Source organism: Hordeum vulgare, chromosome 2H, assembly GCF_904849725.1.
Source record: "Hordeum vulgare subsp. vulgare chromosome 2H, MorexV3_pseudomolecules_assembly, whole genome shotgun sequence".
Taxonomy (NCBI): Eukaryota; Viridiplantae; Streptophyta; class Magnoliopsida; order Poales; family Poaceae; genus Hordeum; species Hordeum vulgare.
In genome coordinates this window covers 415,512,104-415,533,579 of record NC_058519.1, presented here as the reverse complement: position 1 = coordinate 415,533,579, position 21,476 = coordinate 415,512,104, and the positions used below count along the sequence as shown (strand labels likewise).

At 44.2% G+C, this 21,476-nt stretch overlaps 2 protein-coding genes across 2 annotated transcripts; both read right to left on the bottom strand.

The window, feature by feature from the left end:
- Nucleotides 1–66: 66 nt before the first annotated feature.
- Nucleotides 67–788, bottom strand: LOC123430179 (cysteine proteinase inhibitor 10-like). The gene has a single exon (XM_045114072.1). The coding sequence runs from the start codon at nucleotides 678–680 to the stop codon at nucleotides 249–251; it is 432 nt and encodes a 143-aa protein (XP_044970007.1). The 5' UTR covers nucleotides 681–788; the 3' UTR covers nucleotides 67–248.
- Nucleotides 789–1,671: 883 nt separating this feature from the next.
- On the bottom strand, nucleotides 1,672–1,992 carry LOC123430178 (chlorophyll a-b binding protein CP24 10A, chloroplastic-like). The gene has a single exon (XM_045114071.1). The coding sequence runs from the start codon at nucleotides 1,990–1,992 to the stop codon at nucleotides 1,672–1,674; it is 321 nt and encodes a 106-aa protein (XP_044970006.1).
- Between the last annotated feature and the right edge of the window lie 19,484 nt (nucleotides 1,993–21,476).

Here is a 21,476-nt window from a genome sequence, read left to right as displayed (position 1 = left end):
AGCACACGTGCGAACGCAATCGATAATCCTCACATAAGTATGGATGACAGATAGTTCATGCGTTCATGAATTAATCAAGCATGAAACACGCTCTTTATTTTGTAAGTTACACCAGTACATACTTCTTGGACTTGAAACATGCATAGGGAGTGCTCAAGTGACGAGAAAAAGAGTGCAACCAGGGTAGTAATAACGACACAAAACCAGCACGGAGCGCACATACGTACTCCTGACAGCCAGCCTGTCGATTATTTGGGAGACGGCATGAAGGACACGAGCTCCTTGGACTTGGCCCACGCCTTGACGACCACCACGGCGTCGAACGGCCTATCCCCGCCGCCGCCCGCCGGGGCCCGGGCGATAACCTTCAGGTAGTATACCACCCCGGAGATGACCTGCTTCTGCGCCGCCGCCACTGCGGTGAACGCGAGCTGGACCTGGACGGGGTCGCCGTTGTTGCCTGATCCGCCGTGGCCGAGGCGGCGGTTGTGCTCGGCCACCGCGAACCGGCCCAGGGACTGCACCAACTTGTTCTTGCCCACGTCACTGATCTCCGTCCGGCCGCCCACAGCGCCTGCGGCTGCCGCCGGAGCCTGCGGATGCCCTATTTCCGCAGCGGCGATGGAGAGCGTGGCGAGGAGGAGGAGACAGGAGACGGCGGCTGCGGTAGAGGTGGCCATTTTTGTAGCTCTGTGTGTTGCGAATTCCTGTGTGTTGGGAGGGACAATACGCTGAACCCTCGGTATACTAATACCCGTGCTACGCTATGGAATGGATGACGAGGTAGTCATTGTTTATTTAAAGGAAAAAAGTCTATTTTAAATCTCAAATTTGTAAAGATCGGACCGAACGAATCCCCAAATCAAAATTCTGATCGATTACACTAAACTATTCAATCTCGATCTAAATCAAACCTTAAAACGAAGATTGTCGACGTGGGAAAGGATTACCGGGATTGGGCCCACCCAGTTCACAGCAACACGTGATGCACATTGTTTTGCTTCGGGTTTTTAGTTTGTTTTTCTTTTCTTTTCTGGTTCTTTTTTCTTTTGTTATTATTTTTATTTTCTGTTTCTGTTTCTATTTTTCTATTTTTATTTCTTTTCTCGTTACTGTGTTTCCTATATTATATGAACTTTAATGTGTGTTGCCAAAAATGTTCATTGTATATTTGAAAAATGTTTTTAAAATTTGTGTGCATTTTCAGAAAAAGTGTACAATCCCAATTTGTTCGTACTTTCGTGTTTTCACTTTCTTGGTGCTGAATTTAAAACATATTTTGTTTTTCATTTTTATTAAAAAATTGGAAAGTGTTTGTGATCTTAGAAAATATTAAAAAAATTCAAATAATGATCGTGTTTCTCGTAATTTGTTCATTTTACAGAAAATGTTAATTCTCACAAATTGTTCATATTTTTGGAAATTGTTTGGGATTTTCAAATTTTGTCCTTGTGTCATTTTTAAATTGGAATACCAAAATATTTTCACTTTTTAAAAAAATTCCACATTTCAAAACTGCTAGCAATATTCAAGAATTGTTTTCAAATGTCACGGGCACACATACATTGTTGCTGCCTTCGACGTCCAACAGACTCCATGCAATACATGTGTCCGATCTGATGCAGTGCAACAACCCTTCTCTTCCATCGTGAGCGCAAGCCAAAAATCGTCTTATAGGCTGAGCGCGTCGAGCGAGGTCTTGCCCTTTCCAGCCTCGAAGTAGAAGATGAGCATGGCAAGCATGGCGAGGCACGGGTGCTTGATCTCGGCCACCTTCACCCGCTCGGGCTTCTTGATGTCGGGCATGTAGACGCCGTCCTTGGTCTCGCCACCGAGGCCGAGGGGGGCGAAGAACTTGCTGTCCGGGTACCCTTGCTTGCCAGTGAAGTTGGCGAAGTTCTTGGCTCCGCGTGACCACGGCGTGGCCCACTTCACCGACTGGGAGTCCGGGTTGAAGAAGTCGACCCACCGCTTGGACACCACCCACCCCATGAGGAGCAGCTAGGTGCCGAGTGTTGGGGAACGTTGCATGGGAAACAAAAAATTTCCTACGCTCACGAAGACCTATCATGGTAATGTACATCTAAGAGTGGAGATTAGATCTACGTACCGTTGTAGATCGCACAGCGGGAAGCGTTAAGAAACGCGGTTGATGTAGTGGAACGTCTTCACGTCCCTCGAACCGTCCCACGAACCGTCCCTCGATCCGTCCCACGAACCGTCTCGCGATTTGTCCCACGATCCATCCCGATCTAGCGCCGAACGTACGACACCTCCGCGTTTAGCACATGTACAGCTCGATGACGATCTCGGCCTTCTTGATCCAACAAGAGAGACGGAGAAGCAGATGAGTTTTCCGGCAACGTGACGGCGCGCCGGTGTTGGTGATGAACTATTCCTGCAGGGCTCCGCCCGAGCTCCGCAGAAATCTAATCTAGAGGAAGAACTATGAGGTGTAGGTTTGAGTTGCACGTGACAATGTTGTCTCAAATCAGCCCTAAACCTCTAGTATATATAGGAGGAGGGGAGAGGCAGCCCTAGGCAGCCTTGGCGCACCAAGGAGTCCTCCTTGAGTCAGCCGAAGTGGGAGAGAGGGAGGAGTCCTTCTCCAATCCCACTTGGATTAGGACTCTTTTCTTATTTTTCCACCTCTTTTGGATTTTCCACTTTTTCCTCATGTGCTTTCTTTGGATGACTTTGTCAGCCCATTATACCTTATTGTACATCCAATAAACCCACGTGGACCCCTTGGGGCGTGGTGGGCCCACACAGTGGGCCCCCGGAACCCATTCGTCCCTCCCGATACACTGCCGACAATGCCCGAAAACTTTCCGGAATCCAAACACCAACTTGCTATATATCAATCTTCATTTCCGTACCATTCCGGAAACCCTCGTGACGTACGTGATCTCATCCGGGACTTCGAACAACCTTCGGTCACCAACACATATGACTCAACTATACTAAAACACCATCGAACCTTAAGTGTGCAGACCCTACGGGTTCGAGAACTATGTAGACATGACCCGAGACACTCCTCGGTCAATATCCAATAGCGGGACCTGGATGCCCATATTGGATCCTGCATATTCTACGAAGATCATATCGGTTGAACCTCTGTGCCAAGGATTCATATAATCCCGTATAACATTCCCTTTGTCCTTCGGTATGTTACTTGCCCGAGATTTGATCGTCGGTATCCCTATAGCTATTTCAATCTCGTTACCGGCAAGTCTCTTTACTCGTTCGGTAATACAAGATCCCCGTGACTCACACTTGAGTCACATTGCTTGCAAGGCTTATATGTGATGTTGTATTACCGAGTGGGCCCCGAGATACCTCTCCGTCACACGGAGTGACAAATCCCAGTCTTGATCCATGCTAACTTAACGGACACCTTCGGAGATACCTGTAGAGCACCTTTATAGTCACCCAGTTACGTTGCGACGTTTGATACACACAAGGTATTCCTCCGGTGCCAGTAGGTAACATGATCTCATAGTCATAGGAATGAATACTTGACACGCAGAAAACAATAGCAACAAAATAACACGATCACATGCTATGTTTATAATTTGGGTCTTGTCCATCACATGATTCTCCTAATGATGCGGTCCCGTTATCAAGTGACAACACTTGCCTATGGCCAGGAAACCTTGATCATCTTTGATCAACGAACTAGTCAACTAGAGGCTCACTAGGGACCGTGTGTTGTCCATGTATCCACACATGTATTTGAGTTTCCAATCAATACAATTCTAGCATGGATAATAAACGATTATTATGAACAAGGAAATATAATAATAACTAATTTATTATTGCCTCTAGGTCATATTTCCAATAGTCTCCCACTTGCACTAGAGTCAATAATCTAGTTCACATCGCCATGCGATTTTAACGAATCTAACACCCATATAGTTCTGGGGTTTGATCACGTCTTGCTCGTGAGAGAGGTTTTAGTCAACGGTTCTAAATCTTTCAGATCCATGTGTGCTTTACAAATGTTTATGTCATCTTATAGATGCTGCTACTACGTGCTATTTGGAAATACTCCAAATATCTACTCTACTATACGAATCCGTTTTACTACTCATAGTTATTCAGATTAGTGTAAAAGCTTGCATCGACGTAACCCTTTACGACGAACTCTTTAACCACCTCCATAATCGAGAAAAATTCCTTAGTCCATTAGTTACTAAGGATAACTTTGACCGATGTTCAGTGATTCAATCATGTATCACTCTCTGTACCTCTTAACAGACTTGTGGTAAGGCACACATCAGATGCGGCACACGGCATGGCAAACTTTAGAGTCTACGGCTAAGGCATAGGGGACGACCTTCGTCCTTTCTCTTTCTTCTACCGCGGTCGGGCTTTTGAGTCTTACTCAAATTCACACCTTACAACACAGCCAAGAACTCCTTCTTTGCTGATCTATTTTGAACTCCTTCAAAAACTTGTCACGGCATGCATTTCATTTGAAAGTTCTGTTTAGCATTTTGATCTATCTCCATAGATCTTGATGCTCATTGATCAAGTAGCTCTTTCCAGGTTTTCCTTTGAAACCCCCCTTTCAAACAACCTTTATGCTTTACAGAAATTCTACATTACCTCCGATCAACAATATCTCAACCACATATACTTATCAGAAATTCTATAGTGCTCCCACTCACTTCTTTGGAAATACAAGTTTCTCATAAACCTTGTACAAACCCAAAAGCTTTGATCATCTCATCAAAGCATATATTCCAACTCCGAGATGCTTGCACCAGTCCATAGAAGGATTGCTGGAGCTTGCACACTTGTTAGCATCCTTAGGATCGAAAAACCTTCTGGTTGTATCACATACAACTTTTCCTCAAGCAAACCATCGAGGAAACAATGTTTTGACATCCTATGTGCAATATTTCATAAATAATGCAGCAACTACTAACCTAATTTCAACAGACTTTTAGCATCGTTACGATTGAGAAAGTCTCATCATAGTCAACTCTTTGAACTTGTCGGAAACATCTTTGCGACAAATCGAGCTTTTCTTAATGGTGACTTTTCACCATCATCGTCTGTCTTTATTTTAAAGATGCATCTTTACTTAATAGTCCTACGACCATCAAGAAGTTCTTCCAAAGTCTACACTTTGTTTTTATACATGGATCCCCTCTCGGTTTTCATGTCCTCAAGCCATTTGTCGGAATCCGGGCTCACCATCGCTTCTCCATAGCTCGTAGGTTCATTGTTGTTCAACAACATGACCTCTAGGACAGGGTTACCGTACCACTCTGTAGTAGTACGCGACCTTGTCGACCTACAAGGTTTGTAGTAACTTGATCCGAAGCTCAATGATCACCATCATCAGTTTCCACTTCAATTAGTGTATGCGCCACAGGAACAACTTCCTGCGCCCTGCTACACACTAGTTGAAGTGACGGTTCAATAACTTCATCAAGTTCTACCACTCTCCCACTCAATTCTTTTGAGAGAAACTTTTCCTCGAGAAAGGACCCGTTTCTAGAAACAAACACTTCGCTTCTGGATATGAGATAGGAGATGTACCCAACTGTTTTGGATATCCCATGAAGATGCATTTATCCGCTTTGGGCTCGAGCTTATCAGACTGAAACTTTTTCACATAAGCATCGCAACCCCAAACTTTTTAGAAACGACAGCTTAGGTTTTCTCCAAACCATAGTGTATACTGTGTCATCTCAACGAAAATATGCGGTGCCCTATTTTAAAGTGAATGCGGTTGTCTCTAATGCATAACCCATAAACGATAGTGGTAATTCGATAAGAGACATCATAGTATGCACCATATCAAATAGGGCGCGGCTATGACGTTTGGATACACCATCACACTATGGTGTTCTTAGGTGGCATGAATTGCGAAACAATTTCCACATTGTATTAACCATGTACCAAAATTCGCAACTCAGATATTCATCTCTATGATCATATCGTAGACAGTTTATCCTCTTGCCACGATGATCTTCAGTCTGAAATAGCTTTGAACTTTTCAATATTTTAGACTTGTGATTCATCAAGTAAATACTCCTGTATCTACTCAAATCATCAGTGAAGTAAGAACATAACGATATCCACTGCGTACCTCAGCACTCATTAGACTGCACACATAAAAAATGTTTTGCATCCAACAAGTTACTTTCTTGTTCCATGTGGTATGATTTTGCATGTCTCAAGTGATTCAAAATCAAGTGAGTCTAAACGATCCATCTGCATGGAGTTTCTTCATGCGTTTATACCAACAGGTATGGTTTGCATGTCTCAAACGTTTCAAAAATGAGTAAGTACAAAGATCCATCAGCATGGAGCTTCTTCATGTATTTTACACCAGCATGACTCAAGCGGCAGTGCCACAAGTAAGTGGTACTATCATTATTACTTTGTATATTTTGGCACCAATATTATAAATATGTGTAACACTACGATCGAGATTCAATAAACCATTGAAGGTAATTATTCAAGCAAATAGAATAACCATTATTCTCTTTAAATGAATAATCGTATTGCAATAAACACGATCCAATCATGTTCATGCTCAATGCAAACACCAAATAACAATTATTTAGGTTTAACACCAATCCCGATGGTAGAGGGAGCGTGCGATGTTTGATCACATCAACCTTGGAAACACTTCCAACACTTATCGTCACCTCGCCTTTAGCTAGTCTCCGTTTATTCCGTAGCTTTTATTTCCAGTTACTAATCACTTAGCAATCGAACCGGTATCTAATACCCTCGTGCTACTAGGAGTAGTAGTAAAGTACACATCAATATCATGTATATCAAATATACTTCTGTTGACTTCGCCAGCCTTCTCATCCACCGAGTATCTAGGGTAGCTCCGCCTCAGTGACCGTTCCCCTCATAACAGAAGCACTTAGTCTCGGGTTTGGGTTCAATCTTGTGTTTATTCATTAGAGCAGCAATTGGTTTGTCATTTCATGAAGTATCCCTTCTAGCCCTTGCCCTTCTTGAAACTAGTGGTTTTACTAACCATCAACAATTGATGCTCCTTCTTGATTTCTACTTTCGCAGTGTCAAACATTGTGAATTACTCAAGGATCATCATGTATATCCTTGATATGTTATAGTTCATCACGAAGCTCTAGCAGCTTAGTGGCAGTCACTTTGGAGAACCATCACTATCTCATCTGGAAGATTAACTCCCACTTGATTCAAGCGATTGTTGTACTCAGACAATCTGAGAACATGCTCAACGATTGAGCTTTTCTCCTTTACTTTGTAGACAAAGAATCTTATCGGAGGTCACATACCTCTCAACAAGGGCACGAGCATAAAATCTCAATTTCATCTCTTAGAACATCTCTTATGTTCCCTGACGTTTCAAAACGTCTTCGGCGCCTTGCTTCTAAGCCATTAAGTATTACGCACTGAACTATCACGTAGGCATCAAAACGTGTATGTGATATGTTCGCAACATCCACAGACGACGCTTGAGGTGCAACACACCGAGTGGTGCATTAAGGACATAAGCCTTCTGCGCAGAATGGGGACAATCCTCGGTTTTACAGGCTCAGTCCGCAAAGTTAGTACTATCATCTTTCGACTAAATTTTCTCTAGGAACATATAAAAACAGTAAAGCTATAGCGCAAACTACATCATAATTCGCAAAGACCTTTTGACCATGTTCTTGATAATTAGAGTTTAACTAATCAAATTACTGATAAACTCCCACTCAAAAAGTACATCTCTCTAGTCATTTGAGTGGTACATGATCCAAATTCACTAACTCTAGTCCGATCATCACGTGAGTTGAGAATAGTTTCAGTGGTAAGCATCTCTATGCTAATCATATCAACTATACGATTCATGCTTGACCTTTCGGTCTCATGTGTTCTGAGGCCATGTCTGCACATGCTAGGCTCGTCAAGCTTAACCTGAGTGTTCCGCGCGTGCAACTGTTTTGCACCCGTTGTATGTGAACGTTGAGTCTATCACACATGATCATCACGTGGTGTCTCGAAACGACGAACTGTAGCAACGGTGCACAGTCGGGGAGAACACAATTTCGTCTTGAAATTTTAATGAGAGATCATCTTATAATTCTACCGTCGTTCTAAGAAAAATAAGGTGCATAAAAGGATTAACATCACATGCAATTCATAAGTGACATGATATGGCCATCATCTTGTGCTTCTTGATCTCCATCACCAAAGCACTGGCATAATCTTCTTGTCACCAGCGCCACACCATGATCTCCATCAATGTGTTGCCATCGAGGTTGTCGTGTTATCTATGCTATTACTACTAAAGTTACGACTTAGCAATATAGTAAACGCATCTGCAAACACAAATGTTAGTTTAAAGACAACCCTATGGCTCCTGCCGGTTGCCGTAGCATCGACGTGCAAGTCGATATTAACTATTACAACATGATCATCTCATACATCCAATATATCACATCACGGCATTGGCCATATCATATCACAAGCATACCCTGCAAAAACAAGTTAGACGTCCTCTAATTTGTTGTTGCATGTTTTACGTGGCTGCTATGGGTATCTAGTATGATCGCATCTTACTTACGCAAAAACCACAACGGAGATGTGCAAATTGCTATTTAACCTCTCCAAGGACTGCCTCGGTCAAAACCAATTCAACTAAAGTTGAAGAAACAAGCACCCGCCAGTCATATTTATGCAACGAGGTTGCATGTCAATCGATGAAACAAGTCTCTCGTAAGCGTACGAGTTATGTCGGTCCGGGCCGCTTCAATCCAACAATACCGCCGAATCGAGAAAAGACTAAGGATGGCAGCAAATTGAACATCACCGTCCACAAAACCTTTTGTGTTCTACTCGATATAACATCTACGCATGAACCTAGCTCTGATACAACTGTTGGGGAACGTTGCATGGGAAACAAAAATTTCCCTACGCACACGAAGACCTATCATGGTGACGTCCATCTACGAGTGGAGATTAGATCTACGTACACTTGTAGATCGCACAGCGGGAAGCGATAAGAAAGGCGGTTGATGTAGTGGAACTTCTTCACGTCCCACGAACCGTCCCATGAACCGTCCCTCGATCCATCCCACGAACCGTCTCGCGATCCGTCCCACGATCCGTCCCGATCTAGCGCCTAACGGCCGGCACCTCCGCGTTCAACACACGTATAGCTCGATGACGATCTCGGCCTTCTTGATCCAGCAAGAGAGATGGAGAAGTAGATGATTTTTTCGACAGCGTGACGGCGCACCGGTGTTGGTGATGAACAATTCCTGCACGGCTCCGCCCGAGCTCTGCAGAAATCTAATCTAGAGGAAGAACTACGAGCTGTAGGTTTGACTTGCACGTGGCAAAGTTGTCTCAAATCAGCCCTAAACCTCTAGTATCTATAGGAGTAGGGGAGAGGCAACCCTAGGCACCTGGGCGCACCAAGGAGTCCTCCTTGGGTCAACCGAAGTGGGAGAGAGGGAGGAGTCCTTCTCCAATCCCACTTGGATTAGGACTCATTCCTTATTTTTCCACCTCTTTTGGATTTTCCACTTTTTCCTAGTGGGCTTTCCTTGGATGACTTTGTAATCCCATTATACCTTATTGTACATCCAATAAACCAAAGTGGACCCCTTGGGGCATGGTGGGCCCACCCAGTCGGCCCCTGGAACCCATTTATCACTCCTGGTACACTGCCGGCAATGCCCGAAAACTTTCCGGAATCCAAACACCAACTTCTTATATATCAATCTTCGTTTCCGAACCATTCCGGAAACCCTCGTGACGTCCGTGATCTCATCCGGACTCCGGAGAATCTTCGGTCACCAACACATATAACTCAACTATACTAAAACACCATCGAACCTTAAGTGTGGAGACCCTACGGGTTCGAGAACTATGTAGACATGACCCGAGACACTCCTCGGTCAATATCCAATAGCGGGACCTGGATGCCCATATTGGATCCTACATATTCTACGAAGATCTTATTGGTTGAACCTCTGTGACAAGGATTCATATAATCCCGTATAACATTCCCTTTCTCCTTTGGTATGTTACTTGCCTGAGATTTGATCGTCGGTATCCCTATACCTATTTGAATCTCGTTACTAGCAAGTCTCTTTACTTGTTCCGTAATACAAGATCCCCGTGACTAACACTTGAGTCACATTGCTTGCAAGGCTTATATGTGATGTTGTATTACCGAGTGGGCCCCGAGATACCTCTCCGTCACACGGAGTGACAAATCCCAGTCTTGATCCATGCTAACTCAACGGACACCTTCGGAGATACCTGTAGAGCACCTTTATAGTCACACAGTTACGTTGCGACGTTTGATACACACAAGGTATTCCTCCGGTGCCAGTAAGTTACATGATCTCATGGTCATAGGAATGAATACTTGAAACGCAGAAAACAATAGCAACAAAATAACACGATCACATGCTACGTTTATAATTTGGGTCTTGTCCATCACATGATTCTCCTAATGATGTTATCCCGTTATCAAGTGACAACACTTGCCTATGGCCAAGAAACCTTGACCATCTTTGATCAACGAACTAGTCAACTAGAGGCTCACTAGGCACAGTGTGTTGTCTATGTATCCACACATGTATTTGAGTTTCCAATCAACACAATTCTAGCATGGATAATAAATGATTATTATGAACAAGGAAATATAATAATAACTTATTTATTATTGCCTCCAGGGAATATTTCCAGCACCGAGGAGCGACCTGAAGGAGAATGGCGCCATCGTGCCAGGCTGTGCTCTGGCCTCGAACCACGGCACACCGATGTACACCTCACTGATGAAGATCCCAGCACTACGGCCATCGCCCAACGCGTGTGGATCAGCGACACAAGACGAAACGACTAGTGGGATGGTGGGCCGGCCCAGTCGTGCATCAACCCCGTGCATCGAGCTCCTGTATGACGCTGAAAGGACGTCATGTCGCCTAGAGGGGGGTGAATATGCGCTTTAAAATAATTACGGGTTAGGCTTGAACAAATGCGGAATAAAACTAACGTTTAATTTGTCAAGCACGAAACCTAAAACAGGTAGGCTCACCTATGTGCACCAACAACTTATTCTAAGCAAGATAAACAACTAAGTGATAACAAGATATATGACAAGAAACAATATGGCTATCACAAAGTAAAGTGCATAAGTAAAGGGTTCGGGTAAGAGATAACCGAGGCACGTGGAGACGATGATGTATCCCGAAGTTCACACCCTTGCGGATGCTAATCTCTGTTTGGAGCGGTGTGGAGACACAATGCTCCCCAAGATGCCACTAAGGCCACCGTAATCTTCTCACGCCCTCGCACAATGCAAGATGCCATGATTCCACTAAGGGACCCTTGAGGGCGGTCACCGAACCCGTACAAATGGCAACCCTTGGGGGCGGTCACCGAACCCGTACAAATGGAAACCCTTGGGGGCGGTCATCGGTACCCGTACAAATTTCTCGGGGCAATCTCCACAACGTAATTGGAGACCCCGACGCTAGCCCGGAGCTTTACACCACAATGATTGAGCTCTGAGACACCACCAAGCTTCTAGGATGCCAAAGCATCCACGAAGAACAATCTCTAGGGTACTAAGTACCAAAAGGTAATATGGCTTCTCAAATTTCACTTCCACCTATCACGGTGGAGAACACAAACCGATGCAACTCATGCAATGGCAAGAACACACGAAGTGGACAAGTCCCTCACACTCAAATCCCTCCACAACAACAAAAGCTATGAACAAATATAAGAGGAAGAACACGGAGCTCACAAAGAACTCCAAGATCTAGATCCAAGGGGTTCCCCTCACATAGAGGAGAAAGTGATTGGTGGAGATGTGGATTTAGATCTCCACTCTCTTTTCCCTCAAGAACAAGCAAGAATCATTGGAGGGATTGAGAGTAAGTAATCTCTAAGAAGGTCAACAGTGGAGGTAGAACATGAGCTCAACGGATAGATCAGTTCTAGGGGGAAGAATACCCCCTTTGTATAGTGGGGGAAGAAATAAGACCGTTACCCCACTTACAGCCCGAGCACAACGGTACTACCGCTAGCCATGGCGGTACTACCGCTAACCCCTGGTGGTACTACCGCTAGCCCTCGCGGTACTACCTCTAGAGAAGGCTTCGCAAAAAGTCCGACGAAGAACAACCGCTCAGAGAGTGGTACTACCGTCCCGAAGCGGTACTACCGCCCACCCGGAGCGGTACTACCGCTCCTAGAGCGATACTACCGCTAGGGAGAGGTAGTAAGAAATTACTACCGCTCCTGGGGCGGTACTACAGCTCCGGGGACGGTACTACCGCTACAAGAGTGGTACTACCGCTCGCACGAGGAGCGATACTACCGCTGGAAACTGAATCTGCTCTAACTTTCGCATACGGACTCCGAATTCAACGAAACCAGGTTTGTTGGAAAGCTAACGACATGGGCTAACACTATATTGGTAGAAATATCAATAAGAAGCAAGTGAGAAAAGTCCTATAAGAAAATGGTGATAATCCTTCTTCAAATAAGACCGATAAAAACTCTCAACATCGAAAACATCATAGAAGATGCATATGGACTCTGTTTTCGATGAACTCGAGCTTGTCATGAAGATGACCGTAAGCTCTAAAACTCACAGAGAGAAACACCATACAAGAACCAAGAAGTATGATGCAAGGATGCAAATGGTTTGAGCTCTCAACGAACGATATGATCAAGCTACTCACTTGAGTGCCCCCCTTGACAGTACGACAATCTATCCTAAAACAGAAAATCTATCATGGTCAAACCTATACCTTGCACGTCGTCCTCTTGAGCTAGATGATGATGATCTTGGCTTCCTCAAGATGGACCACCTTTCTTGATTGTGTTGGCTTGATGAAGACTAGTTGATTGCTCCCCCATGCTCACTATGGGTGAGCCACTCTTCAACATATCTTCACAAGTCCATTGCCACCACAATGGACGGCAAGCTTCAAGCATGATATATTCGTGCTGATCCACTTGAACTTGCACACCGCAATCTTGATGACGATCACCACTTGATGTCATCCTTCATGGGTTGTATGAGATCTTCCTTTTGACGCAAGCCCATGAAAACACACCTAACCCCCACATAGAACTCTCACGAAGACCATGGGTTAGTACAGAAAACACCTAATGTACAATGCTTACCATACCATGGCATCACTTGATCCCTCTCGATACATCTTGTATGCTTTGTGTGTTGATCATCTTGATTTACTCTTTGTCTGACGATCTTGATCAACCTTGTGTCTCTATGACCATTCTTTGGATAATACCTTGAATACCATCTTGGTCATCATATAAACTCCTTGAACCCAACAGATGGACTTCAAGAAGTGCCTATGGACAAATCCTATAAATATAACTTAAGGCAACCATTAGTCCATAGGAATTATCATCAATTACCAAAACCACATATGGAGAAATATGTTCTAACAATCTCCCCCATTTTGGTAATTGATGACAACCACTTAAAGAGAGTTTATATAAGGAAATAAGCATAACCAAGCACACACATGCAAAGCAATAATGCATGCGTACAAGATGTAAATGCTTATGCAATAAAAGAAAAACCCTCTAAGCATAACCAAACTAAACTCTCTAAACTTCTCCCCCATTGGCATCGATTGCTAAAATGGACAAAAAGTTTAGAAAGCCAATATAGTAGGCGGTCCTCCAAAAAGTGTATACTTCTCAATAAATGAGTGCAGAGAAATACACATATACAATGATAAGAACTTGGAGGAAAACGAACTATATCAAGGACCCAAAGACTGCAAATAAAAGGATCGTATGCCACACGGACATACAAAAATAGAGGCAAGCAATCAAAAGATACCAGATCGAACAAACAATCATATGGTCCTTCGAACCACATGAATAAAAGATATTATGCTAAAGGCAATAGAGTGTTTTATCAATACTAGAGAAGCTCCCATGATTTGTGCACTAATAAAAGATTTTTTTATTTGATACAAGTGCACAAAATAGGATCGTTGCTCCCCCAAAATTAATGAAAACACACAACGAGTGCAAGAATATAGATGAGACAATAAGCATATCACTTGCAAAAAAGAAATGGTTGAGCAACATGTAAAAGAAGCAACTTAAGAATAGGCTCAACCAAAATAATGTGTGTGAGTCATGGCAAAGCAATTGAGAAGACTAAGATAGGGATGAGCATTACTCATCAACATAGTCTTGATGAAATGAGAAACAAAGTGCAAGACATATCTTTCCCACACACATATACTGGAAAATGGGTTCACAAGCTTACTTATAAACAAAATAAGAACCAACGCTTGCCACAACCCATGGTGAAGATAGGAAATAAGTGGTGGGGAACGTCGCATGGGAAACAAAAAATTTCCTACGCGCACGAAGACCTATCATGGTCATGTCCATCCACGAGAGGGGATGTGTGATCTACGTACCCTTGTAGACCGTACAGCAGAAGCGTTAGTGAACGCGGTTGATGTAGTGGAACATCCTCACGTCCCTCGATCCGCCCCGCGAACCGTCCCGCGATCAGTCCCACGATCTAGTGCCGAATGGACGGCACCTCCGCGTTCAGCACACGTACAGCTCGACGATGATCTCGGCCTTCTTGATTGAGCAAGAGAGACGGAGAGGTAGAAGAGTTCTCCGGCAGCATGACGGTGCTCCGGAGGTTGGTGATGATCTCGTCTCAGCAGGGCTCCGCCTGAGCTCCGCAGAAACGCGATCTAGAGGTAAAACCGCGGAGATATGTGGTCGGGCTGCCGTGGCAAAGTTGTGTCAAATCAGCCCTAAAACCTCCGTATATATAGGGGGAAGAGGGGGAGCCTTGCCTTGGGGTCCAAGGACCCCTAAGGACTTCGGCCGAGCCAAGGGGGGGAGATCTCCCCATTCAAACCGGGTCCAACTAGGTTTGGAAGGAGGAGTCCTTCCCCCTTTTCCCACCTCCTCTTTTTTTTCTCTTTGATTTTTCTTCCTATGGCGCATAGGGCTCTTTTGGGCTGTCCCACCAGCCCACTAAGGGCTGGTGCGCCACCCCCAATGCCTATGGGCTTCCCCGGGGTGGGTTGCCCCCCCGGTGAACTCCCGGAACCCATTCGTCATTCCCGGTACATTCCCGGTTACTCCGAAAACCTTTCGATAATCAAATGAGGTCATCCTATATATCAATCTTCGTTTCCGGACCATCCCGGAAACCCTCGTGATGTCCGTGATCTCATCCGGGACTCCGAACAACATTCGGTAACCAACCATATAACTCAAATACGCATAAAACAACGTCGAACCTTAAGTGTGCAGACCCTGCGGGTTCGAGAACTATGTAGACATGACCCGAGAGACTCCTCGGTCAATATCCAATAGCGGGACCTGGATGCCTATATTGGATCCTACATATTCTACGAAGATCTTATCGTTTGAACCTCAATGCCAAGGATTCATATAATCCCGTATGTCATTCCCTTTGTCCTTCGGTATGTTACTTGCCCGAGATTCGATCGTCGGTATCCGTTTACCTATTTCAATCTCGTTTACAGGCAAGTTTCTTTACTCGTTCTGTAATACAAGATCCCGCAACTTACACTAAGTCACATTGCTTGCAAGGCTTGTGTGTGATGTTGTATTACCGAGTGGGCCCCGAGATACCTCTCCGTCACACGGAGTGACAAATCCCAGTCTCGATCCATACTAACTTAACGAACACCTTCGGAGATACCTGTAGAGCATCTTTATAGTCACCCAGTTACGTTGTGACATTTGATACACACAAAGTATTCCTTCGCTGTTAGTAAGTTATATGATCTCATGGTCATAGGAACAAATACTTCACACGCAGAAAACAGTAGCAATAAAATGACACGATCAACATGCTACGTCTATTAGTTTGGGTCTAGTCCATCACGTGATTCTCCTAATGACGTGATCCAGTTATCAAGCAACAACACCTTGTTCATAATCAGAAGACACTGACTATCTTTGATCAACTGGCTAGCCAACTAGAGGCTTGCTAGGGACAGTGTTTTGTCTATGTATCCACACATGTATATGAGTCTTTATTCAATACAATTATAGCATGGATAATAAACGATTATCTTGATACAGGAATTATAATAATAACTATATTTATTATTGCCTCTAGGGCATAATTTCAACAGTCTCCCACTTGCACTAGAGTCAATAATCCAGCCCTCACATCATCATTCGAATTACATTGTAATAAATCTAACACCCATACAGTTCTGGTGTTGATCATGCTTTGCCCGTGGAAGAGGTTTAGTCAGCGGGTCTGCTACATTCAGATCCGTGTGCACTTTGCATATATTTACGTCCTCCCCTTCGACGTAGTCGCGGATGAGGTTGAAGCGTCGTTTGATGTGTCTGGACTTCTTGTGAAACCGTGGTTCCTTTGCTAGTGCAATGGCACCCGTGTTGTCACAGAACAAGGTTATTGGATTCAGTGCGCTTGGCACCACTCCAAGATCCGTCATGAACTGCTTCATCCAGACACCCTCCTTAGCCGCCTCCGAGGCAGCCATGTACTCCGCTTCACATGTAGAATCTGCTACGACGCTCTGCTTGGAACTGCACCAGCTTACCGCACCCCCATTAAGAATAAATATGTATCCGGTTTGCGACTTAGAGTCGTCCGGATCTGTGTCAAAGCTTGCATTGATGTAACCTTTTACGACGAGCTCTTCGTCACCTCCATACACGAGAAACATCTCCTTAGTCCTTTTCAGGTACTTCAGGATATTCTTGACCGCCGTCCACTGATCCACTCCTGGATTACTCTGGAACCTACCTTCCATACTTATGGCCAGGCTAACGTCCGGTCTAGTGCACAACATTGCATACATGATAGAACCTATGGTTGAAGCATAGGGGACGGATCGCATATGCTCTCTATCCTCATCAGTTGCTGGGCACTGAGTCTTACTCAATCTCGTACCTTGTAAAACTGGCAAGAACCCTTTCTTGGACTGTTCCATTTTGAACCTCTTCAAAACTTTATCAAGGTATGTGCTTTGTGAAAGTCCTATCAGGCGTTTTGATCTATCCCTATAGATCTTAATGCCTAAAATGTAAGCAGCTTCTCCTAGGTCCTTCATAGAGAAACTTTTATTCAAGTAATCCTTTATGCTCTCCAAAAACTCTACGTTGTTTCCAATCAGCAATATGTCATCCACATATAATATTAGAAACGCCACAGAGCTCCCACTCACTTTCTTGTAAATACAAGATTCTCCAACCACTTGTATAAACCCAAATGCTTTGGTCACCTCATCAAAGCGTTTGTTCCAACTCCAAGATGCTTGCACCAGTCCATAAATGGATCGCTGGAGCTTGCACACCTTGTTAGCATTCTTAGGATCGACAAAACCTTCGGGTAGCATCATATACAACTCTTCCTTAAGGAAACCGTTAAGGAACGCTGTTTTGACATCCATCTGCCAGATTTCATAATCGAAAAATGCAGCTATTGCTAACATGATTCTGACGGACTTAAGCATCGCTACGGGTGAGAATGTCTCATTGTAGTCAACTCCTTGAACTTGTGAAAAACTCTTTGCCACAAGTCGAGCTTTATAAACGGTCACATTGCCGTCAGCGTCCGTCTTCCTCTTAAAGATCCATTTGTTCTGAATAGCCTTGCGGCCCTCAGGCAGTACTTCCAAAGTCCACAGTTTGTTCTCATACATGGATCCTATCTCGGACTTCATGGCTTCTAGCCAATTGTTGGAATCTGGGCCCACCATTGCTTCTTCATAATTTGCAGGTTCATTGTTGTCTAACAACATGGTTGATAAGACGGGATTACCGTACCACTCTGGAGCAGCACGTGGCCTCGTCGACCTGCGTGGTTCGACAGAAACTTGAACCGGAGTTTCATGATCATCATCATTAACTTCCTCCTCAACCGGCGTCGCAACGACAGAGGTTTCCCCTTGCCCTGCGCCACCATTCAGAGGGATGAGAGGTTCGACAACCTCGTCAAGTTCTATCTTCCTCCCACTCAATTCTCTCGAGAGAAACTCCTTCTCGAGAAAAGCTCCGTTTTTAGCAACAAACACTTTGCCCTCGGATTTGAGATAGAAGGTGTACCCAACTGTCTCTTTTGGGTAACCTATGAAGATGCACTTTTCCGCTTTGGGTTCCAGCTTTTTAGGCTGAAGCTTTTTGACATAAGCATCACATCCCCAAACTTTAAGAAACGACAACTTTGGCCTTTTGCCATACCACAGTTCGTATGGTGTCGTCTCAACGGATTTTGATGGTGCCCTATTTAAAGTGAATGCATCTATTTCTAATGCATAACCCCAAAATGATAATGGCAAATCGGTAAGAGACATCATAGATCGCACCATCTCTAATAAAGTACGATTACGACGTTCGGACACACCATTACGTTGTGGTGTTCCAGGCGGTGTCAACTATGAAACAAATCCACATTGTCTTAAGTGAGCACCAAACTCGAAACTCAGATATTCACCCCCACGATCAGACCGTAGGAACTTGATCTTCTTGTCATGATGATTTTCAACTTCACTCTGAAATTGCTTGAACTTTTCAAATGTTTCAGACTTGTGCTTCATTTAGTAGACATAACCATATCTACTCAAATCGTCAGTGAAGGTGAGAAAATAACGATATCCGCCGCGTGCCTCTACGCTCATCGGACCACACACATCGGTATGTATGATTTCCAACAAGTCACTTGCATGCTCCATTGTTCCGGAGAACGGAGTTTTAGTCATCTTGCCCATGAGGCATGGTTCGCACGTGTCAAGTGAATCAAAGTCAAGTGACTCCAAAAGTCCATCGGCATGGAGTTTCTTCATGCGCTTTACACCAATATGACCTAAGCGGCAGTGCCACAAAAATATGGCGCTATCATTGTTAACTCTAACTCTTTTGGTATCAATGTTATGTATGTGTGTATCACTATCAAGATTCAATATGAACAATCCTCTCACATTGGGTGCATGACCATAAAAGATGTTACTCATAGAAATAGAACAACCATTATTCTCTGACTTAAAAGAGTAACCGTCTCGCAATAAACAAGATCCAGATATAATGTTCATGCTCAACGCAGGCACTAAATAAGAATGATTCAAGTTCATAACTAATCCTGATGGTAACTGAAGTGAAACTGTGCCGACGGCGATTGCATCAACCTTGGAACCATTTCCTACGCGCATCGTCACTTCATCTTTCGCCAGCCTTCGTCTATTCCGCAGTTCCTGTTTCGAGTTGCAAATATGAGCAACAGAACCGGTATCGAATACCCAGGCACTACTACGAGAGCCGGTTAAGTACACATCAATAACATGTATATCAAATATACCTGATTTTTCTTTGGCCCCCTTCTTATCAGCCAGATACTTGGGGCAATTGCGCTTCCAGTGACCCATACCCTTGCAATAGTAACACTCTGTTTCAGGCTTAGGTCCAGCTTTTGGTTTCTTCGTCGGATTGGCAACAGGCTTGCCACTCTTCTTTGAATTACCCTTCTTGCCTTTGCCGTTTCTCTTGAAACTAGTGGTATTATTCACCATCAACACTTGATGCTCTTTACGGAGTTCAGACTCTGCGACTTTCAGCATCGCAAACAACTCGCCGGGAGACTTGTTCATCCCTTGCATGTTGTAGTTCAACATAAAGCCTTTATAGCCTGGCGGCAGTGATTGAAGGATTCTGACAGTGATAGCTTCTTGCGGGAGTTCAATCCCCAGCTCACCCAGACGGTTTGAGTACCCAGACATTTTGAGCACATGTTCACTGACAGACGAGTTCTTCTCCATCTTGCAAGCATATAATTTATCGGAGGTCTCATACCTCTCGATCCGGGTGTTCTTCTGAAAGATAAACTTCAACTCCTGGAACATCTCAAATGCTCCATGATGCTCAAAGCGACGTTGAAGTCCCGGTTCTAAGCCATACAAGACTACACATTGAACTACTGAGTAGTCCTCCTTACGTGCTAACCAAGCGTTCTTAACATCCTGATCAGCCGTAGCGGGTGGTTCATCTCCTAGCGCAGCATTAAGGACATAATCCTTCTTCCCAGCTTGTAAGATTAGCTTAAGATTACGAGCCCAGTCTACAAAGTTGCTTCCATCATCTTTCAACTTAGCTTTCTCTAGGAACGTATTAAAATTCAGGGTGACTGTCGCGTGAGCCATGATCTACAACACAAATATATTCAAAGTGGACTTAGACTATGTTCAAGATAATTAGAGTTTAACTTAATCAAATTACTCGCTAAACTCCCACTCAAAAAGTACATCTCTCTAGTCATTTGAGTGGTTCATGATCCACTTACACTAGCTCAAGTCCGATCATCACGTGAGTTGAGCATAGTTTCAGTGGTAAGCATCTCCATGCTAATCATATCATCTATCTGATTCATGATCGACCTTTCGGTCTCATGTGTTCCGAGGCCATGTGTGCACATGCTAGGCTCATCAAGCTTAACCCGAGTGTTCCGCGTGCGCAACTGTTTTGCACCCGTTGTATGTGAACGTTGAGTCTATCACACCCGATCATCACGTGGTGTCTCGAAACGACGAACTGTAGCAACGGTGCACAGTCGGGGAGAACACAATTTCGTCTTGAAATTTTAGTGAGAAATCACCTCATAATGCTACCGTCGTTCTAAGCAAAATAAGGTGCATAAAAGGATTAACATCACATGCAATTCATAAGTGAGATGATATGGCCATCATCACGTGCTCCTTGATCTCCATCACCAAAGCACCGACACGATCTTCTTGTCACCGGCGCCAGACCATGATCTCCATCAACGTGTTGCCATCGGGGTTGTCGTGCTACTCGTGCTATTAATACTAAAGCTACATCCTAGCAAAATAGTAAACGCATCTGCAAGCACAAACGTTAGTTATAAAGACAACCTTATGGCTCCTGCCGGTTGCCGTACCATCGACGTGCAAGTCGATATTATCTATTACAACATGATCATCTCATACATCCAATATATCACATCACATCGTTGGCCATATCACATCACAAGCATACCCTGCGAAAACAAGTTAGACGTCCTCTAATTTTGTTGTTGCATGTTTTACGTGGTGACCATGGGTATCTAGTAGGATCGCATCTTACTTACGCAAACACCACAACGGAGATATATGAGTTGCTATTTAATCTCATCCAAGGACCTCCTCGGTCAAATCTGATTCAACTAAAGTTGGAGAAACTGACACCCGCGAGTCATCTTTGAGCAACGGAGTTACTCATAGAGATGAAACCAGTCTCTCGTAAGCGTACGAGTAATGTCGGTGCGAGCCGCTTCGATCCAACAATACCGCGGAATCAAGAAAAGACTAAGGAGGGCAGCAAAACGCACATCACCGCCCACAAAAACTTTTGTGTTCTACTCGAGAAGATATCTACGCATGAACCTAGCTCATGATGCCACTATTGGGGAACGTCGCATGGGAAAC

Excerpts from the sequence above, each read along its gene's own strand:
- LOC123430179 (XM_045114072.1), bottom strand. The coding sequence starts at position 680 with ATGGCCACCTCTACCGCAGCCGCCGTCTCCTGTCTCCTCCTCCTCGCC.
- LOC123430178 (XM_045114071.1), bottom strand. The coding sequence starts at position 1,992 with ATGGGGTGGGTGGTGTCCAAGCGGTGGGTCGACTTCTTCAACCCGGAC.